This window comes from Lepisma saccharinum, chromosome 17 (assembly GCF_977018435.1).
Source record: "Lepisma saccharinum chromosome 17, izLepSacc3.1, whole genome shotgun sequence".
Classification (NCBI taxonomy): Eukaryota; Metazoa; Arthropoda; class Insecta; order Zygentoma; family Lepismatidae; genus Lepisma; species Lepisma saccharinum.
The window spans coordinates 27,854,697-27,873,317 of record NC_139245.1 but is presented as its reverse complement, the minus strand read 5'-3'; the positions used below and the strand labels follow the sequence as shown (position 1 = coordinate 27,873,317).

Genomic DNA, 18,621 nt, shown 5'->3' with positions numbered 1-18,621 from the left:
TGAAAATTTAGTTGTGAGCAATCCATCAAGAGCTCCGAGAGATTTAAGGTCCGCCTATGGTACCTGATAGACAACACCTTTGGGTTTCATGGTGGTGGTATTTTATTTATATATCATGTGAGGTTAGGAAGAAATTTCGCGCCTCAGACAATGCGATGAGTTGTGTAATGATGCTGTCTGTTTCCGCGTTTGACTCATACCAATCGTCCGTATATCGTCTCCTTCCTTCCCTCGCCTCATGAAGCTCGTCCATCCCATCGGCAAACATTTTGCCTTCAGCCCGAAAAAGAGAATCGGGATTCTGCAAGTTTTTCATACTGCTTATTTTGCGAAGATTGTCCATAAGAATCATCTCGCACGGTGGACCAAATGCAGGCGCTATTTTGCTTAAGTTGACGAGCCTCGCTACATCCTCACCTCCGTCGAATGCGTACGCAAAAATCTTGTGCAGCAGTTTGAATGGTAAATCGGTTATACGAGTTATCATTTTCACAAGGTGTTATTTAAATAGAAGTTTCTCGGTATTTATATATAAATTTTCTCGGGGAAAAATACAAAACACACAATCATGTCAAAGTTCAATCTGTGTGAAAAACGACTTGAACCACCTTCAAAATAAAATAATTTTAGCTATTACGATAAAATTTTCAGCTATGTTATTTATACAGAATTTACGGAGACAACAAGTAACATCTGATCACATCAAAACTTAATCTGATCGAAATTACTATGAAAAAAAAATCACTCGATACACTTTTTTAAACTTAAAATAATAAATAGTATGTAGCTTTAAAACAAATTAAATGCTTAACTTTGGGTGTGCGTGGGTGTGCGTGGGTGTAGGTGTAGGTGTAGCTGTGGGTGGGTGTGGGTGTAGGTGTAGGTGTGGGTGGGTGTGGGTGTAGGTGTAGGTGTGGGTGGGTGTGGGTGTTACGCAAAAATTGAGTGCCATAGGGGAAATTATCTATATCTTAGAATTTTTATACAATAAAATTGAAATTTAAGCTCTTGCGTAAAACAAATTTTCAGTTTTTTACACTTGAAAAATCAGCTAAAATCATGATTTTCAGTTAATTTACACTAAGAGAGCTCACTATGAAATTGATAGATTTTGTGGGGGTTTCCGCTCGTGCCCCGTTTTTAACTACTAAATACCGACTCCAAGTAACAAAATTTACTTCTCCAAGATAACATTGATAATGAAGACACATTCTATTTTCATGATAAAATAACTACAAAGATACAGTCATACCTTACTGAAGGTTCGAACAACAAAAAAGAAGAAATATTGTAAACAAAAACACATAGCTTTTTATGCCTTAATTTGTATGCACTTGCACGGTTGCATATGTCACACGTTCTTTCAGGCTATAAACATATATTTCCTTTGTTTAAGTGCAGTAAGAAATGTAGCAGCAAATCTAAACCTCAATATGAAATGTGAGAGGAAAAATCATATTTTTCTTTCTGCTTAAATTTTGTTAATTACTGACGTAAAGCAGTGAAATGGTACTTGAAAATAAGAAATGACTATTCAAATAGATTATTCCTGAAATGTACATGTAACATACAGGTATTTATTTCGTACACTTTCTAATTATTAAAACATCACAGGGATCTCAAAACTGATAGGTTTATTCCAAGGTCCGTCGCCCGCCAGTTTCCCCCGCAGGAACAACGTCGACGGACCTTGGAATCTTAATGGACTCTTCCATCAGATAAGAACGCTTTGGATTTTGGCTTCTGTTCCAAAGCAAAGCTCTAGAGATCAACGTTGCATTCTTGTACCCGGATTACAAAAAAACGCCCCCTCCATATCGTCTGGTTACTGTCATCAGGGACTTTTGACTGTTGACGCCTCCCCACTCGTAGGTCATTGAAGATACGTGTTTACTCTTCCAAAACAGACACCTCTTGAAATAAGCGAGTTATCGCTCTTCTAAGCTGATGCCTCACAACAAGTGTGGCTCAAATGAAGAGCGGTTGATTTTCATCAGGATAAAGTTAGTGGATAATGCAATGGTTTTGATGAACCTTCCTCAAAGTTTCCAAAGTGCAGATTCGTAAGTGTTTTTTTGATTCATTGATTGAGTTGATGTTTTAAGTCCACTTTATGCACAGTAAGACTAATCAGGACTGGACCTACAGTTTAAACTGGGATCAGAACCACCATGCGCCTCCACCGTTTATTGAACCCGGGACTCCTTGATTACAAGGCGACGACGCTACCACTGCGGCATCTGGAAGGCCCGTAAGTGTTTTTGTTCGTTAATTTCGCACATGTTGAAGATAACTAATATTATTATGGGCTAACGAAATTGCCTATTCCGCTAGATGTTGTTCTATATTCTAAAGGGTGATTTTAAAATGATTGATTGATTTGCTTTATTTTACTTCGCTTCTTGTGCCACTTTTGGCTAATTTGCGAAGATGGGGATAAGTGATTACATAATGAAATTGATGAATGGACACTCACAAGCATCCATGTCCAGGCAGGGATTCTAACACGGGACCCCTGGCGTCGTAGCGTGACGTGCTAACCACTCCACCAGGGGGCCGGCAGGGTGATTTTAAAAATCTGTCACTATAGAACTTCTTATAGTGTAAATGGCGAAAATGTAAAGAGGGGGAAAGTTGTTGGAAATGTGCGATTTTCACCAACATAGGATGCAAAGTTGAAGCTGTACATTGGCACTATGTACATTAAGAATTGATTGCTGCAATTAGCTTTTCTAACTACTACGAAGTTTCGATAACGTTTATAGCTTTAACAGTGCCTTCTATGTTGAAAAGTGAAGCACATTAGATTAAAACCACCCATTTCCAACAACTTCCCGCTCTTATCCTTATTCGCTATCTGCACTAACAATGTAGTTATCTTATGGTGACGCATTTTTAAATTTAAACACCCTGTATAATACTATTTGCTCAGTGGCGGAGTGCTTAAGCACTGGCACGACGATCAGAGATCCTGGATTTGAACTAAATATATTATTGTCTTCACTCATTTCGTCATTTATCCTTATTGGCGTGATTAACCCAAGTGGTAGAAAAGCGATGTAAAATAGCCAAAATTTAAAAAAGGAAAAATAGTACTGGGTAAGACATGAGTGTTTCATTGCATTTATTGCTCCATATGTTTCAAGAGACTAACTAACAGCAGTAGAAAAGAGTGTAAATAATAATAATAATAATAAAACAATTACAAGCCTATCTTCAAACTTCAAAACTTGTCGGTGGTGTGTTAGAGAGAACGATAGAGGCCGCAGCAACAAAATTATGAGTAAATAAAAAATATACAGGGTGTACCAGACGTGATAGCACAGACTAAAACGATGAAAAGTCCACGATAGTAGAAGCAAAAAAGTCTCAGTAATCGTAGGGTCGCAAACGAACAGCTTGAGAGATAATTCCGAATGCATGCTTACGATCCGCCTCTGACTTGATTGTTTGTACGCATCGTACGCTAGTCTCCTTGCGGACGCCGAGGTTTATTTATTAAAAACTGAACACTGCCGAACATACTGTACAGTACAATAGTCCTTGGCAATAAAAGCAACAGTAATGTCTAGCGAGATGAACCTTTAAATTCTTTAATTTCTTACTAAGTTGGACTATGGCACCTCATACGTGAAAAGCATAAAAGAGCTATTACTTATGGTACAGGGAGCAATTGTCAAGATGCTCAAGTCCTGGCAGTCATGTGTGACAGATTCACTGTACATTCGGAATATTCTGCGTGCTAGCCGTGCTAATCCCTGTCCGTCTTCCAGGGACATTTCTCGAGAGATAAAGGCACCAGGAGTTAAGACACTGTCTGTGGATGCTGTAAAGATGCGGCTGAGGACGAGGGGAATGTTTGGATGTCGGCCTGTGAAAAATCCATTGATCTCCCTCAATGACAGGAAGGCCAGATTGAAGTGTGCGAAGGAGCACCTAACATGGACACGGAGCCAGTGGACCAACGTGCTGTATACCGTTGAGAGCAAGTAACTTCTCTTTGAAACAGACGATTGGGAGCGGGTACGACTTCTCAAAGGCGAAAGGTAAGCCCCAAGTACCAACTGTCCACCATCAAGCATTGCGGCGGAAATGTGATTATGTGAGGTTGTTTCTCTGCACTTGGGATAGATCCCCTTCACCGTATCGCGGGCAACAGGGGACGGTATACATGTACAGGGACATTCTCGCAAATATCATGTACCCATTCGCTCCTCATCACCTCGGATGCGGCTTCATCCTGCAGGAGGACTTCTTCTTCTTCTTCTTCTTATGTTGCACTACAGCCTTGGTGGGCTCTGGCATTCCAAACAATCTTCCTCCACCTCGTTCTGTCTTGAGCTACATTCTTCCAATTAAGTACATACATCCTTTTCAAATCATTCTCAACCGCATCGATCCATCTTCCCCTCGGTCTTCCTTTCGGTTTTGTTCCCCATAGTTTCTGGTTTAATACCAAGTGTGATAACCTGTCCTTCTCCATTCTCATCAGATGTCCTACCCATCTTAAACGTTGTGATTTGATGTATCTCCCCACATGTTCAGGTTGGATCAACTCCTCTAGCTCCATGTTATTCCTAATTCTATAGGATCCATCTTCATTCTTAATGGGGCCAAATATCTTTCGTAAGATTTTTCTTTCGAAGCACATTACCTTGCTTTCTGCTTTGGATGCAAGTTTCCAGGATTCTGCACCATAAGCTATCACCGGTCTGATGAGTGTCCTATATAGTCTTAATTTTGTGTTCTTGGAGAGGCTCTTGGACTTGAATAATTCTATATGTGCATAATATTGTCTGTTGCCAGCCTGGATCCTGTGGTTAACTGTCTCTTATTCTTCTGTATTGTTATGTAGAAGGGCTCCAAGGTAGGTAAAAGTGGGAACTCCTTCAAAAGAGTATGTGCCTACATTCAGAACCACGGGATTTCGTCTGGTTGGCGATCTGGACATTCTCATGTATCTCGTTTTGGTTTCATTAATTAAGAGTCCAGTTTCTCTGGATTTTCTATCTATCTTTAAGAAAGCGCCTTTAAGATCTGCATGGGTCCGTGATATTATCACAATATCATCATCATAAGCGAGTATCTGAGTTGTTTTGTAGAATATGCTCCCCCGTTTTTGCAGTGGACCGATAATATCATGTAGCACAATAATAAAAATTAAAGTGGACAGCGCATCCCCCTGTCTCGCCCTTGTTTGTATTTTAATAGTTGGTGCTACTTCACCCTGCACCATGATTTCAGCTGTTGTATTTTCTAAAGTCATTTTAATCAGCTTTATTAATTTTTCAGGAAATCCTACTTTCTTTAATACCTTAGTAATCCCTCCTCTGTGCAAGCTATCAAATGCCCGCTGGTAGTCTATAAATAGAAGGTGCAGATCTATATTATGTTCATAGAACTTTTCCATAATTCTATTTATGGTAAAGATGTGATCTATAGTAGATCTATTTGAACGGAATCCACACTGATATTCCCCTAGCATTTCTTCTGCTATTTTATATGCTCTCATGTAGAGAATATTGGAGAATATTTTGTATCCAATATTTAGCAGGGTCATTTCTCTGTATCGTCTTTTTTATGGATGGGAAAAATAACTCCATATCTCCAGCTACTGGGTATTTTCACTTGGTCCCATATCATGCAAACTAACTGGTGGACTTTCCTCCAGTGTGCTCTCCACCGTTCTTAAATACCTCTGCTGGGAGCAAGTCTTCTCCAGGTGCTTTATTATTATGTAATTTCAATATTGTACATTTCACATCGTCGAACGATGGTCTTTCTAACTCACAGCTGGTCTTCATCCACAGTATCTGTGAAGTTACATTTATGCAGCTCCTGAAAATATTCTGTACATCTTTCCAGGCACTTACTTTGATCCGTAAGTAGCTTCCCATCTTTATCTTTACATATGTGTAACCTTGGTTGATATTCAGTACAATGATTTCTAACAGCCTTGTACATTTGTCTCGTATTACACTTTGTCTGATGTCCCTCAATTTTCCTTACTCTTTCCTCCATCAATTCTATCTTTCTTTTTCTTCCTACAGAGTTTAGTGGCTTCTTTCCTAGCATTTTTGTATGCATCCATGGATGATCTTGTTTCTCATTGGAGTAACTTTCTCCGTAACTCATTTTTCTTCTCTACTATCTACTATTGCTCTGCACGCATAATCATACCAATATTGTCTATCAGATCTCTTCCTTTGTCCTACTATCTCTTCCGATGTTTCAGATAGAATTTTCTTCATATCATTCCATATTTCCTCAATGTTGTTAGTGTCATTCCCATTACGTAGCTGCTGATGTATGTCTTCCTGAAAAGTTCTCTTATAGCTATCCTTCTGTAACTGTTCTACATCCCATCCAAACCTCTACTTTCCTTTAATTTTACCTACATTGAACAATCGTTGTCGTATTACAGATTTAACTACGAAATGGTCACAATCGCAGTTAGATCCTCTGCATGTTTTAACATCTATTACCGATGTAGTGTGTCTATTGTTCAACAGAGCATGGTCTATCTGATTCGTGTATGTTCCGCAAGGAGCTTTCCAGGTGCTTTTGTGGATATCCTTTGGGGAAATGGGTACTTACTTATCTCCACCCATTTTCGCTGGTGACGAAATGCAGCGAGTTCTTCCCTGCCACCTCTTTAACGTCTGCTTCTCTGCCAATTTTTGCATTAAAGTCACCCATGACAAGTAGCATATCATATCTATTTGTGCCTTCATTTCATGAGTCTAACTCATCATAGAATTTTTCCTTGTCCAGCCCCTCTGCATCCTCGGTAAGTGCATAAGCAGAAATGATGGAGATGTTGTAAAACTTGCCTTTAAGTCTGATATTATGCAGTCGATCATTTACTGGTGTAAATTCTATCAATGATTTCCTAACTTCTTTACTTATTATATAGCCTGTACCCCTGTGTCCTCTAGTTTCCGCACCACTGAACAAAACTGTGCAGCTTTGCTTGTCTATCTGACCACTCCCAGGCCATCTTATTTCTTGCAGTACCATAACATGCAATTTATACTTTATGAATTCATGAACAATTTCTGACAATTTGCTAGCCTGTAGCATTGTTTGCACATCCCATGTTGCCATCCTGAGATCATTTGCCTTAACTCGTAGCCGTTTTCGTCGTCTAGTTTCATTCCTTATCCGAGGCTTATTGTTGGGTTTCTGGAAAACAGGCAATTTTCCAAGGATTGGGTTGTCAACCCAATGCCTCATCCCCCAATCTGAAGTGCCGGGATTTGTGTTTTTACTCCACTAGAGGAATTGGTTTCACTACGCCTTACAGAGCTCTCTCTACCCATAGTTTTCTGTCAGGGTTTTCCTGCCCTTAGCCTTTGGGTTAATTCCTACCCGCAAGACAGCGGGGACAGCACTTATTTACTGGCGGTGCTTCTTCGCCATGTCACCAGGTCGTTATCAAGCATTGTGGTATTTGATGAGTTGTAGTCCTGCCATGAACCACACTCCCACGCTCTGATGACCTAGCTGCCTCGGTTCGGGGGAACTCTGGTCTTGCAATCATTGCCCCTAGTCTGCATATCTACAGACCGTTCCTCTATCCACCACCCTGCGGACCCGCCCAGTAGCTGCCCTGGACCTGCAGGAGGAAAACGACCTGAAACACCGATAGGGGGTGTTCGACCACCATCAGATGACTCCTATGGAGTGGCCAAGCCAGAGTCTGGACTTGAATCCCATCGAGCACATGTGGGAAGCATGTGCAGCGACGCCTCAAGCACAAGGCAACCAAGAACGCCCACGAGACGTTCAGAAGTTCGCCCAGCTGAAGGAAGAATGGGTCAAGACCCCTCAGTCGGTGATGGACACATTGATTGACCCCATGCCACAAAGCTGCCAGACTGTGATTGATGCAAAGGGTTTTGAAACCAAGTACTAGAGTCGATTGATACCAGTGACTAGTTTCTTATCGTTCCTCAAAGCATTAATGCATCACGGTGATAAGAATAAAAGTGACATTTTTTGCCAGGTTGAAAAAATCGAATAAAGATTTTTAATAATCTTGTAAATAGTCCGATCTTGTCTGATAAGTATGCACCTATCTTGCTGCCCAACATATAAACATTTCAGTTGAATGTATGAAGTTTGTAAAACGTTATCGCAGAAAAACGTGATGTTGATAAACGTTTGCACGGCACTGTATATATAGAGGACGAATTTTGTAGCCCCTAGATGAAAAATGTTCCTGTGCCACTGAACGCACATGCACCATCCAAGTTTATAAGTTCACCCCCTCCCCCTGAAAAAATCCTGCGTACACCAGTGCTTAATACCCGTTATGATTTTGTCACTAGTTCTGTAACAGTGTAACAACCAAGGTGGATTGAAATCACGATTTAAATAATTTATAGAATAATGAACATAAAGATTTTGTAGATATCAGAAACACTTTTGGTGAAAATACATTAATCTCATCATCATTTAATGGTGTTTTATTAGGGTCTAAAAAAGGGAAAAAAGAAATAAAATACATTTACTGATAGTGTGAAGCTCATACAGAGGAAAATGTAAACACACATTTCTCTTGATTTAAAATTCAATAATCATTATAGGCAAAAATAGCAAACATTTTGTGTACAAAGATTTACAAAATACGATCATGTTAAACCATAAATAGTGTCATTATCATTGAACTGTAAATGAACATGGCAGCTGATATTTTTCAAACTACAATTTAAAAAATCTCCAAAATTCAGCTACAAAGATTATTAAAATTTTAAAGTTAATATTTTAAGTTAAGAGTATATTCAGAATGTGTTATTTTCACTTGAAGGAAATTTACTTAAATTATTATAGTCTCATTAACACACTCAACATACATTTCCACAGAAGGTACTGTATCAGAAACAGAAAAATATATATTTACATATATTTTTTTAATTTGCTTTAATGAAACTTAAATATTTTACAAGGCCGTTTACTAGAAAAAGTATTTCCATAAAAAAACATATCTTTATGTATGTTGCCAAAAAACATACAAGCAATTTTAAGCGTGTTTTCTAAAAAAATATTTTAAAAATCTATTTTAAAAAATCCGATTTAAATAGAGGAACTCATCATAAATGATTTTTTAAATAAAAATCATGCTCTTTATCCACCCTGGTAACAACTATAAAAAAATGAAGTACTTCCCGCTTCAATTACATAACGTTGCTTTCAAATATTTCTGCGAGAAGTTGTATCCTATTTATAAATATACAATGGCTTGAAATGCTTCCGTTTCAAATTATTGTAGAGAAACGAACAGTTTCGAACTAGTTTAGTTGTCCAGATCCTTGAATTTGTAAAGTGCAGGAATTTGTTCTCACATCGCTACAGAAGCTCAGGAAAACGACCTCTCAAATCGTCAGATACCTCAGCAGCTTAACCCCAAGGGGTATGGAGGTAAGCTCCATATAATCTCGTTCTCGACAAAGGTAATGTAGAGCCTCTGCCTTATTCGTTCGTGTTAAGTTAGTATTACGCTATGCTTTCAATTGCATCAAATGTTTATACTCTGTCCCAGGAATATATGGAGCTAGCGAACGATAGTAAGTCTCGGTGTAAGTAATGACTCGAGAGGGCCCGACCTATGAAAAAGTGCGAATGGGATTGTGTGGAAGGGGAAAACAACTGCAGTTACCAGCCTTTGCAGCAGCGTGTATTGATTCGCTCAGCCCACTCGCTTTCTCCCCCTTCTCTACCGCTATGCGTGGCCTTGCTCCAGAGATCCCGGGGATGGAGTATAGATGTCCAGCTTTGTTAGATTCTGAAATTCAGTCTCTTACGGACGGAGAGACAGACAGACAGGTAGATCAAGATAATTTATGTTACATTAGGACGTTACTTGTTAGGTCCAACCTATTACGGGTGATTTTTTGACACTTTCGGTCCGTTTTCCACTTTCTAAACCGGTTTCTTGAGAACCGAAAACGGTTTAAAAAAAAGTGAATAAACCGAAAATCGATCTTTAGAATTGTAAACAAGGTATTCGAAATTTCACCTTTCAAACTAAAAGGTTTTCGGTTTTCCATAAACTGGTTTCTACAGCTCTAGTGTAAACCTTTTTTGCGTCATGTAATATTTCAAGACACTGCGGTACCTCTGTAAAGAAAACATATTCACCATTTTTTTAAATGCTCGCGCGCGGATAGTTAGAGTAACAAAAATAATAACTTAATTATCTCAACGCAACTGTTTCATGACTGAATTTACAAAATGCGTCTAATCGTGGGGAGATATCCTGTAAGCCAGATCTAAAATTACTCTTTCTAAATTGTTATCAATGTTTATCGATTTGCTTCCTGAAAACTTTTTCCTGTTGTTTTTTCCGCTTTTATATCCGGCGTTTCTTCAGAGCATATACTTGTTTTTCCATCTATAGTTTTGAAGTAAGTTCCATTACTGTAGCAAGGTCTCGGTTCCTCCTTCGAAAGAGCATACATACCAAGGTAAGTCGTTAGAGGATCGAAATCAATTATTATTATTGTTATTATTAGCCTTTCGAAGGAAAGTTGTGGTAAAGTATTTTTTTATTCAAGAATGTATCAAGTGCTTCCTGCGACTGTCTTCTGTTTCACTTGACTTTACTTCTGTGAATATGTAAAAAAAGAAAACTTCCTTATTTTTCTCTTTTCCATTTACATGTATATCTTTCCCCTTTGCGTATTTTTCCCGATACTCCCGCCTTCCTTCCTAAGTCTTTAAAATCGATTTTTCTTGCTTGCAAGCTCACTTGTTGATATTTGTGTGGTTCAGTTACTATGGCGTCTGACTGGCATGCGAGGGACGCGGGTTTGATTCGCGGAATACGTGATTTCAGGTGGGGAATTTTTTCAGCAATTTTCTTGCTCTTGAGTTCATCCTGAGGGGTAAAGGCGGCTGGAGAGTGGTGCTGATCGCATCACCTCCATCTTCAAGGCATGTTGCAATGTGTAGGGATTAGCTTTACCTTTTCTCTCTCGTTTCATTTCTCTTTTATACCTTTACTCTCTCACACGCCGAGCCGACCCATGTGACGGAGTGGTTATAACAGCGCTACAATGCTAAAATGAACTTGAGGAAAGCCAGACTTTTTTCTGCCCCCAGTTCAAGGTGGGGAAAGCGGTGTTGCTACACGCCTGATTTTTATCCAATCATACACTTGGATAAACAGTCAAACCTTCGCTCGCATTTCACTTCGAGGCGAGGAGTTGGAAACCATTCTCTTGCTACGCGGCGGCAACCATTAGGCTTCGCCGTGCTTGACCTTGTTGAGGGCGCCACCTGTTTCGACGAAAAATTTGAATGCAGAATACCACGAGAATTTCCCCTTACCACGGCAACTGAACCAAGTCGATTGATTCAGCAGTTCATGTGACCCTCCCTGGCTTTCCACGGAAAAGACAAAAATAGAATTTTCAAGTTCGTTCTTTCGCCGAACAGACTATAGGGTTCCGGGTTCGAATCCCGAAATGGGCATGGGTGTTCTTTGTGAGTGTTCCTTCATCAGTTTCATCACCCCTTACACCCCCCGCTAGGATCTTGCATGTAACGGGCAGTAATGGGGTCTACTGTATACATGCGCGCCGACTACGTGGGTGCTCCGGGGCTCAAGCACCCACATAAATAATCTTGTGGGTGCGCCGCACACACAAGATTTTTAGTTTGATAAAAACAATATAAAATAAATATTTCTCACTTGCCATTATCAAAAAATAATAAGCAATTAAAACATTGAGATGGGACAGACTTTGATAAAGACAAGCTAACATTGCACAGGGACATGTTTCTAGATGTGTGCAGAAGGAACAAAGAAAAAGTGGCCAACTTGTCATACATTACAAATATTTTAAGTAGAGAAAACAGTGGTCCCAGAATTTGTGAAGTTTGTACGGGTGATTTTAACTATACCTGTTACTTCTTGTACCTCTGAGCGGTCATTTTCAGCACTTAGACGATTGAAAACGTTTTTGCGGTCAACAATGACCCAAAAAAGATTGAATGACTTGGCAATTTTGCATGTTCATAAAGAAATTACTAACAATATTGACATTACCAAAATTGCAAACAAAATTAATAAGTGCAAATGACGTAAGAAGGAATGTGTTTTATATTGAAAGTTAACATGTCATGATTATTATTATTATTATTTGGTACATAAAGTTAGTTCTGTTCACAACAAAATCCTTGCATAGTTCTTTCTGCAATACAATTAAAATTATTTGCATTTATGAAGATTTTTTCATTTTAATTTGTATGAATGTGGTATTTTCTTTTAGTAACGTGTTGATAATATAATTGTGCATGTAAGTTGTTTAAAGTATACAATACTTGATAATTAGGCCTACAGATCTAACCGCCATTGATATGCATGCACCCACAGAAATTTTGGAAAGTCGGCGCCCTTGACTGTATACAACACCGAAGAAATCATTGAACACTGTGTGTATGCTAGTCTTCTTAACCAGTCTTATTACGACAGTGTATCGAATTATCGATTTGTTGTGCGTATATCGTGAACATTCTTCGCTTTCGATTGATTTTTCACCATGCGTGGTCGTTCACATAGCATAATAGTGACGAATTATAGTGTAAGCTCTTTCTCTGTGACAGAAACTCTGGTTGTAATTTATGGGAAGGGAGTGTCCTTCATTGATCACAAAAATGTCCGACAGCCGCTCCGCCAATAAAAGTACGGATTTTCCGGTGGGACTTACACAATGTAATAACGTTAGTATGAAAGTAGTTCGTGAGATGACGTACAGTGTTTATATGACGTGTGTGGGATATAGTCACACTAACCGACTAAGTCAACATAGGTGGTTCGTGATCTAAAATTTTGCAAGGTAAGAGTTCTATATAGAGAGTCACTTTGAATCGGAAGATTTAGATTTAGAAGGTTTAGATTTGTTCTTTCTCAATGTAACATTGAATATTCAGCACGTTAGATTTTTACTTCTCTTGAGCGTGATCGAACGGAGGAAGATGAAACACAAGGGTGACATCAACAGTTTGACATTGATTCTTGTGTTGTATTGAAAAAAGCTATGAGCAGTGTTGCCACTACCCTTCGGGAAAACATCTTTGTGCAGAATAACGACTAACTGCAGAGGAGATACATTGCAATAAAACACGAACCTTCATGTTTTAAATTCATTTCATGTTTTTTCGAGCTCGTTAAGGTATTTTTATCGTGCCTATTTTGAGGATTAGTGCCTGTTTTGCATAATCTTGACTAAAAAGTGCATTTTTTATATTTTTTCTTACTCCCGCTTTCTTTCGTTACTTTTGCTCTCTCCACAGTACACTAGAATTCAGCATATTTGGTGAGTGTTTCTTCATCAACTTTATCTACAGCCATTAATCCTTGACGCCAGTAATTCAAAAGCAACAGAAAAGCGACACAAAAATAAGAAAAATAATATTGGACACAATACAAAAACTTCAAGTCGATAACAGTGCAATTGACTAATGTAATTAATAACATGTTCATGTTGACTGCTTGTTTTAGTGTATTTTTTAAAATTTTAATCATACTTGGTTCAAGGTTGGGGCATAACCCCTCCTTAGCCCAACATTCCTAAAGAAAATTGTAAAATGCAGGAAAAGGTGACAAAATATAGGACGGACTCGAAAAAAATAAGAGCCTGAAACGCCTAAGGAAGTTTTGGGAACGTCACAGGCTACCGCCATGGTAGGCGTTATTTCCTTGTAATAAAGGGTGTTCGATTTCTCGTTGGCACAGGGTTCGAATCCCACTTTCAATTGTAGGTTCAATCTTAATTAGCTTGTTAGTGCATAAAATTGGCTTAAAGCAGGCTCGTACCCAAGATTTTTTTTAAGGGGGGGGGGGCAGATCCGAAAAATGTATAACACAGAGAAGATGCTTTTGGATTGATTGAATTAGGTTATTTTGAATCTCTTTCCGCACACGTTCGGCTAATTGGGATACTGAGGAAGATTGATGGAACTGATATGGGAATTTGGATAAAGATTGATTCTTGTGTGGGGAAATTCTAATCAGCCCTCGTATATATGCTGTATGTATTTTTTTTTCTCCTGCGCTATTATTATTTTTCTTTTCTAAAAACAACGCATTTTCTGTCCTTGGGCAAAGAGAACACGGAACAAGCTGAATGTTGCCTTTTCTTTCGTCCCAACAATGAGTTTGTTACAGTTGGCGCTGCGTCTTGATGTTAAGTAGCACAGTTAAGTTCAATAATTTACCATTATTTGCGTTTTAGGAGGGGGAATTGTTGTAAGCTAAAAATAGCTTTCCGTTAACCATAATCTTTTGTTCGGGGGAGAAATACTGGGCAATTCGACGCCGAAAATTTTACACTTGGCAGAGGTAAGGAGAGAAGGAAAACAAGTATAAGGTGTTATTCGACCCTTGTTCCAATCGAAGATTTTCATGTGATGAAGTGAGCCCTGAATACTTCCTTTGGAGGTCACCACGTGAAAAATAGACGTCACCATTTAACTCGGTATACGACGTTCCCTGTTCGGCGACGTCTCGAAAATATAAATCCTTCGATTTATGATGTTGGTACGAAGTTATAGACTTACCCTGTATTACATTATGCTTACTTAGTGACATTCTCAGTTTGCCAAGAAATGTTTTTTTGTAATCCCTTTCCGAAAAATAAAATTTTCAATATTGTCAATTGAAAAATAAATTGGGAAAATGGTCAATTTGGATAAGATAATTGACAATTTTGCTTCATTGAAAGCAAGAAAAGATAAATTATAATAATTTTTCTTCGTGATATATGTCAAGTTTCATAAATATTTTGGAAATTTTACTGAGAATAATGTGTAATACGTACTTGACAACGATGCCATTTTTTCAGGCAAGCTGAAAAATTTTAAATCACATGTTTTTCTGCTGCACACTGTATTATTTATTTTAATTATTGTTCTTAATTTTTCTTCTTTTACAAGGGCTTATATTCTGGTGACACAATGCTGGAATTTTCTGTTTCCCAAAGTAGTAGCAATACTACATATTTAAAGATATTATTCAGACAACAATAAGTCATAACTGAATATTCTCAAATATGCTAAACATTTATGTTATAATCATAAATGTAAACTGTTACATACCTATATTGAATGAGTTTTTCTGTTTCCTCAGTTCTAAATTTTGGAGAGGGGAAGGGGGGCGCCAAAACCACAATCCTGCCTAGGGCGTCAAATTATCTTTGTACGGGAGTGGCTGCAGTGCCGGATTAAGGTGGGTGCTATTGATGCTGCAGCATTAGGCCCAATCCTGAAATAGGCCCAGATGAAAACAGACGAGAATTTTCTGAAAGCTGAACAGTTTTCCTTCGCTATATTAACCTGAAAATAAATCGTAGAATGAAATTTGGAGCCCCAATTTCGGACGCCTAGACACAGCGTTACTTATTATACAGTTACTATTATTCTTTGCGCTGTGACGTAACTATAACGTCATTGTGTTTATTGTTCACCGAAGATTTCAAGCATCAGGCCCAATTTTGTCTTAATCCGGCCCTGGCTGGCTGTTACTAGAACCTTGATATTCTGATTTAGAAACTCACACGTATAGAAGTGACATTGTTGCCATAATGAAAATGATTATGATGTGCTGTTTCATATTAACAATACCTACTTATGTACATTTCCTAGATGTCCACTGCGGTATGTTGCTGTCGGGTGTTAATTGCTGTGACAACTCTTTTATTAATCAAGTGTTATGTTCATACGCAATTGAGAATGTTGAAAGTTTCTTCATTTTGAATACGCATCTTGCTGCTTTTAAAGATTTCAACGTCTCTGCACTTCAAGTTTTGTGTGCCGTGAACAAAATGGATATTCACAGTCTTTATTATTCCTACATCTCGTTAGCATGGAGGTACAATTATATTATACATCGCTGTCTGAACATGATGTACTCTTATTTTTTGTTGCATTTCTTTCATGTACGTTTTTCTAATGGAGCTTACTTTATTATGTGGCATGCCGAGCAGTGTGGATTGTATAACTTCAAGAGTTGTTGTGTGCAGATACTGTACGTATTAGTGGTACGTGTAGGAATGTGTTCTGTTCGCCAATTGGGATTGGTACCGAGACGAGACGAGACGAAACTTGGCACAGTCTCGTCTAATCTCTTGAACGAGGAAATCTCTCTCTCTCTATCTATCTATCTCGTTCTTTCTTGACCTTGACTCGAGTTAAATGTGCACTTTAAAAAGCTGACTGGAGTACCATAAAAAAAACTACCATGACCGTTTTTAAGCCACTTTTGGCTAATCGGGAATTGAGGATGAATGGTGATAAGGTGAGATGGATGCCGGGACAATTAAAACATATAGGGACGACACAGCACGAGCCCCATAGAGGATTGTACTGGCTGTGAGTCCAGACGCCAAAACCTCGTTAATCTGCAAAATGCAAACCAGTGTGTACTATGTGCAATGGAAGTTGGCATTTAGGTGTCTTGGGAAAGAGTCATCCTTTTCCACTCTAATAAACGTAATTTTAATTTTTTAGTTTTTAAAAATATATGTATTTTGTACGCAATCGTAATTTATAATCATTATCTATCTTTATGCATGATGTTAAATATTCAAATTTAAATAAACCGGTGCGTTTAACGGTAGAATAATGTAAATGTTACGGTAATTTCTAACATTATGCCAGATACGGTCTACTTTTGAATTATAAGTTTACAATTCTCGGTCTCGAAGTGAAAGTTTCTTCTTGACTCAAATTTCGAATTAAATGACACAAAAAGTAAAAAAATATATATACTTATTAAATCAAAATGAAAACAAGTTCTTGTGTAAGCTATCTTTTAAATAAATAAGTCCAAATAAACAGTATATCAAAGCAATTTCGATTCAGGCTAAATTTTCAAATGCTATAATTCACTCGCATTTCGGACGATATAATCTGAAATAGTATAGGGTAGATTTTACATAGGCTATGTGTTTTTCTCACCATGTCAAGTCTCGAAGCATCTGATCTAGTTCTCGTATCGATTTTCTTAGGGTGGTTTCGGTCTCGTTACTATCTCTATAATCAATAGAATAATTTGGTATGTAGTGTAAGGAAAAGAACCGCCTGAGGGAGGTTTTGAGTGTGAGTGCCAGTCCTCTATATGTATATACATTTCTCTCTCATTATGTGTGTATATAAACACACACACACACACATATATATAGGCCTATATATGGAGAGAGAGAGAGAGAGAGAGAGAGAGAGAGAGAAAGGGAGAGGGAAGGAGGGGATACGTCTACGTGCCTGGTTACTGTCTGTCCATTTCTCTATACTTTTTTAATAATAGATGCCCGTAAATAAATACTGCAGTCCTCGAAGGAAAATATTCACTTAGTACAAATCGCATATACGCAATCAAAAACATATCTAGAGATGTGGGTACTGTAAAATATCTTTAATTGTACAATCGCTTCCCCCTTAGCAACATTTCTAACAACGTACTGACTTTCTATTTGTCTTTTTTCAACATTTATAGACTTATTACATTCGTTTTGGTGCCTTTAAGTATGACGTTATGTCGTCTATAATAAAAATGCTTGTAGAAGCTTGTGTTAATTTCCCATTATTCAGACTCCCAAGCCTCTCAGTATACGGTGTTCGAATGACGAGGTGTGGTGTATTTGAGCTAACATCATCAAATTCTTGTAAGTATAATTCTCAACGTTTGCTTTATTATGCAAATGATATGATGGGTAAAATCGTATTTTCTTGTATTATAGAGAACAACAGTTCCTAGGTATGATTAGCTACTAGGCCTCGGATTTCTATGTAGTTACACATTTTTTTTCCTTTGACGTACACAAGCAAAAATTTCAAAATGTCAATCAGTTACAATTACACTCAAAAAGAGACACTGGTGTTATAGAGTTGCAGACAGTGATCCTAGGCGAATCACAACACATTAGCTTACACGAGGGGATAAGTAGGCGGGGGGTCTGCCAAGCCCACAACCCCTTGTTTTTTCAATTTTTCAACTGTGAATGTTTTTTTTTTAAAAAAAAATCAAATAAATTACATTGGCTCTTAAGTATGTTTCAAATATTTCTGTACAACCTGTACAACTTTTGTTCGTAAATCATAAAGGTAATGTACAGTCACCGGCAAAAAAATGTGAGAGACCTAGATCCTAAAATACTCGCTTCCCTCCACTGCGTTGTGTGTGTTGCATAGCTCTACGGCGATAAGTGGATTTCAATTGTAAATTTTCAGTGGTAACTTCTACCACCGCCGTAGACTTAGACAACACACATAACGCCTTGCAGGGAAGCGAGTATTTCAGGATCTAGGTCTCCCAATTTCATTGCCGCTGACTGTACAGAGGAGGCAAAATCAGGCAGTGGGCCGTGAACGGTAGCGGAGCGGTCAAGCAGTCGATAAACGACCTTGTCATAGGCTGATGCAGAACTTTCTTTCTGGGAGGGGCATAGAATATGCTGTGAACATATAAGATGTAAAGTTGGAAATATAATATGCAGATTTTACGACATATCAAGTACAGCAATATATATATATATATATATATATATATATATATATATATATATATATATATATAGTTTATTTTACTTCGCGTTTTGTGGCTCTTGGCTAATTTGC

The 18,621-nt window shown here is 38.1% G+C and overlaps 1 protein-coding gene across 5 annotated transcripts in view; it reads left to right on the top strand.

Moving 5' to 3' along the window:
* The first annotated feature begins 1,948 nt into the window (after positions 1–1,948).
* The window catches only part of LOC146001643 (uncharacterized), a 34,744-nt gene continuing 18,071 nt past the window's right edge, over positions 1,949–18,621 (top strand). The window contains exon 1 of one of the 5 annotated variants that reach the window (XM_083139224.1): positions 1,949–2,063. Coding sequence is in view for 1 of the 5 variants with exons in the window: in XM_083139223.1 (XP_082995349.1) it covers positions 9,418–9,423 (6 nt within the window). In the remaining 4 variants the exon portion in view is untranslated. Of the gene's footprint in view, positions 2,064–9,310; positions 9,456–12,504; positions 12,846–17,594; positions 17,670–18,621 lie in introns of those variants that run through there. The other 4 variants (XM_083139223.1, XM_083139226.1, XM_083139228.1 and 1 more) reach the window with 4 other exon arrangements.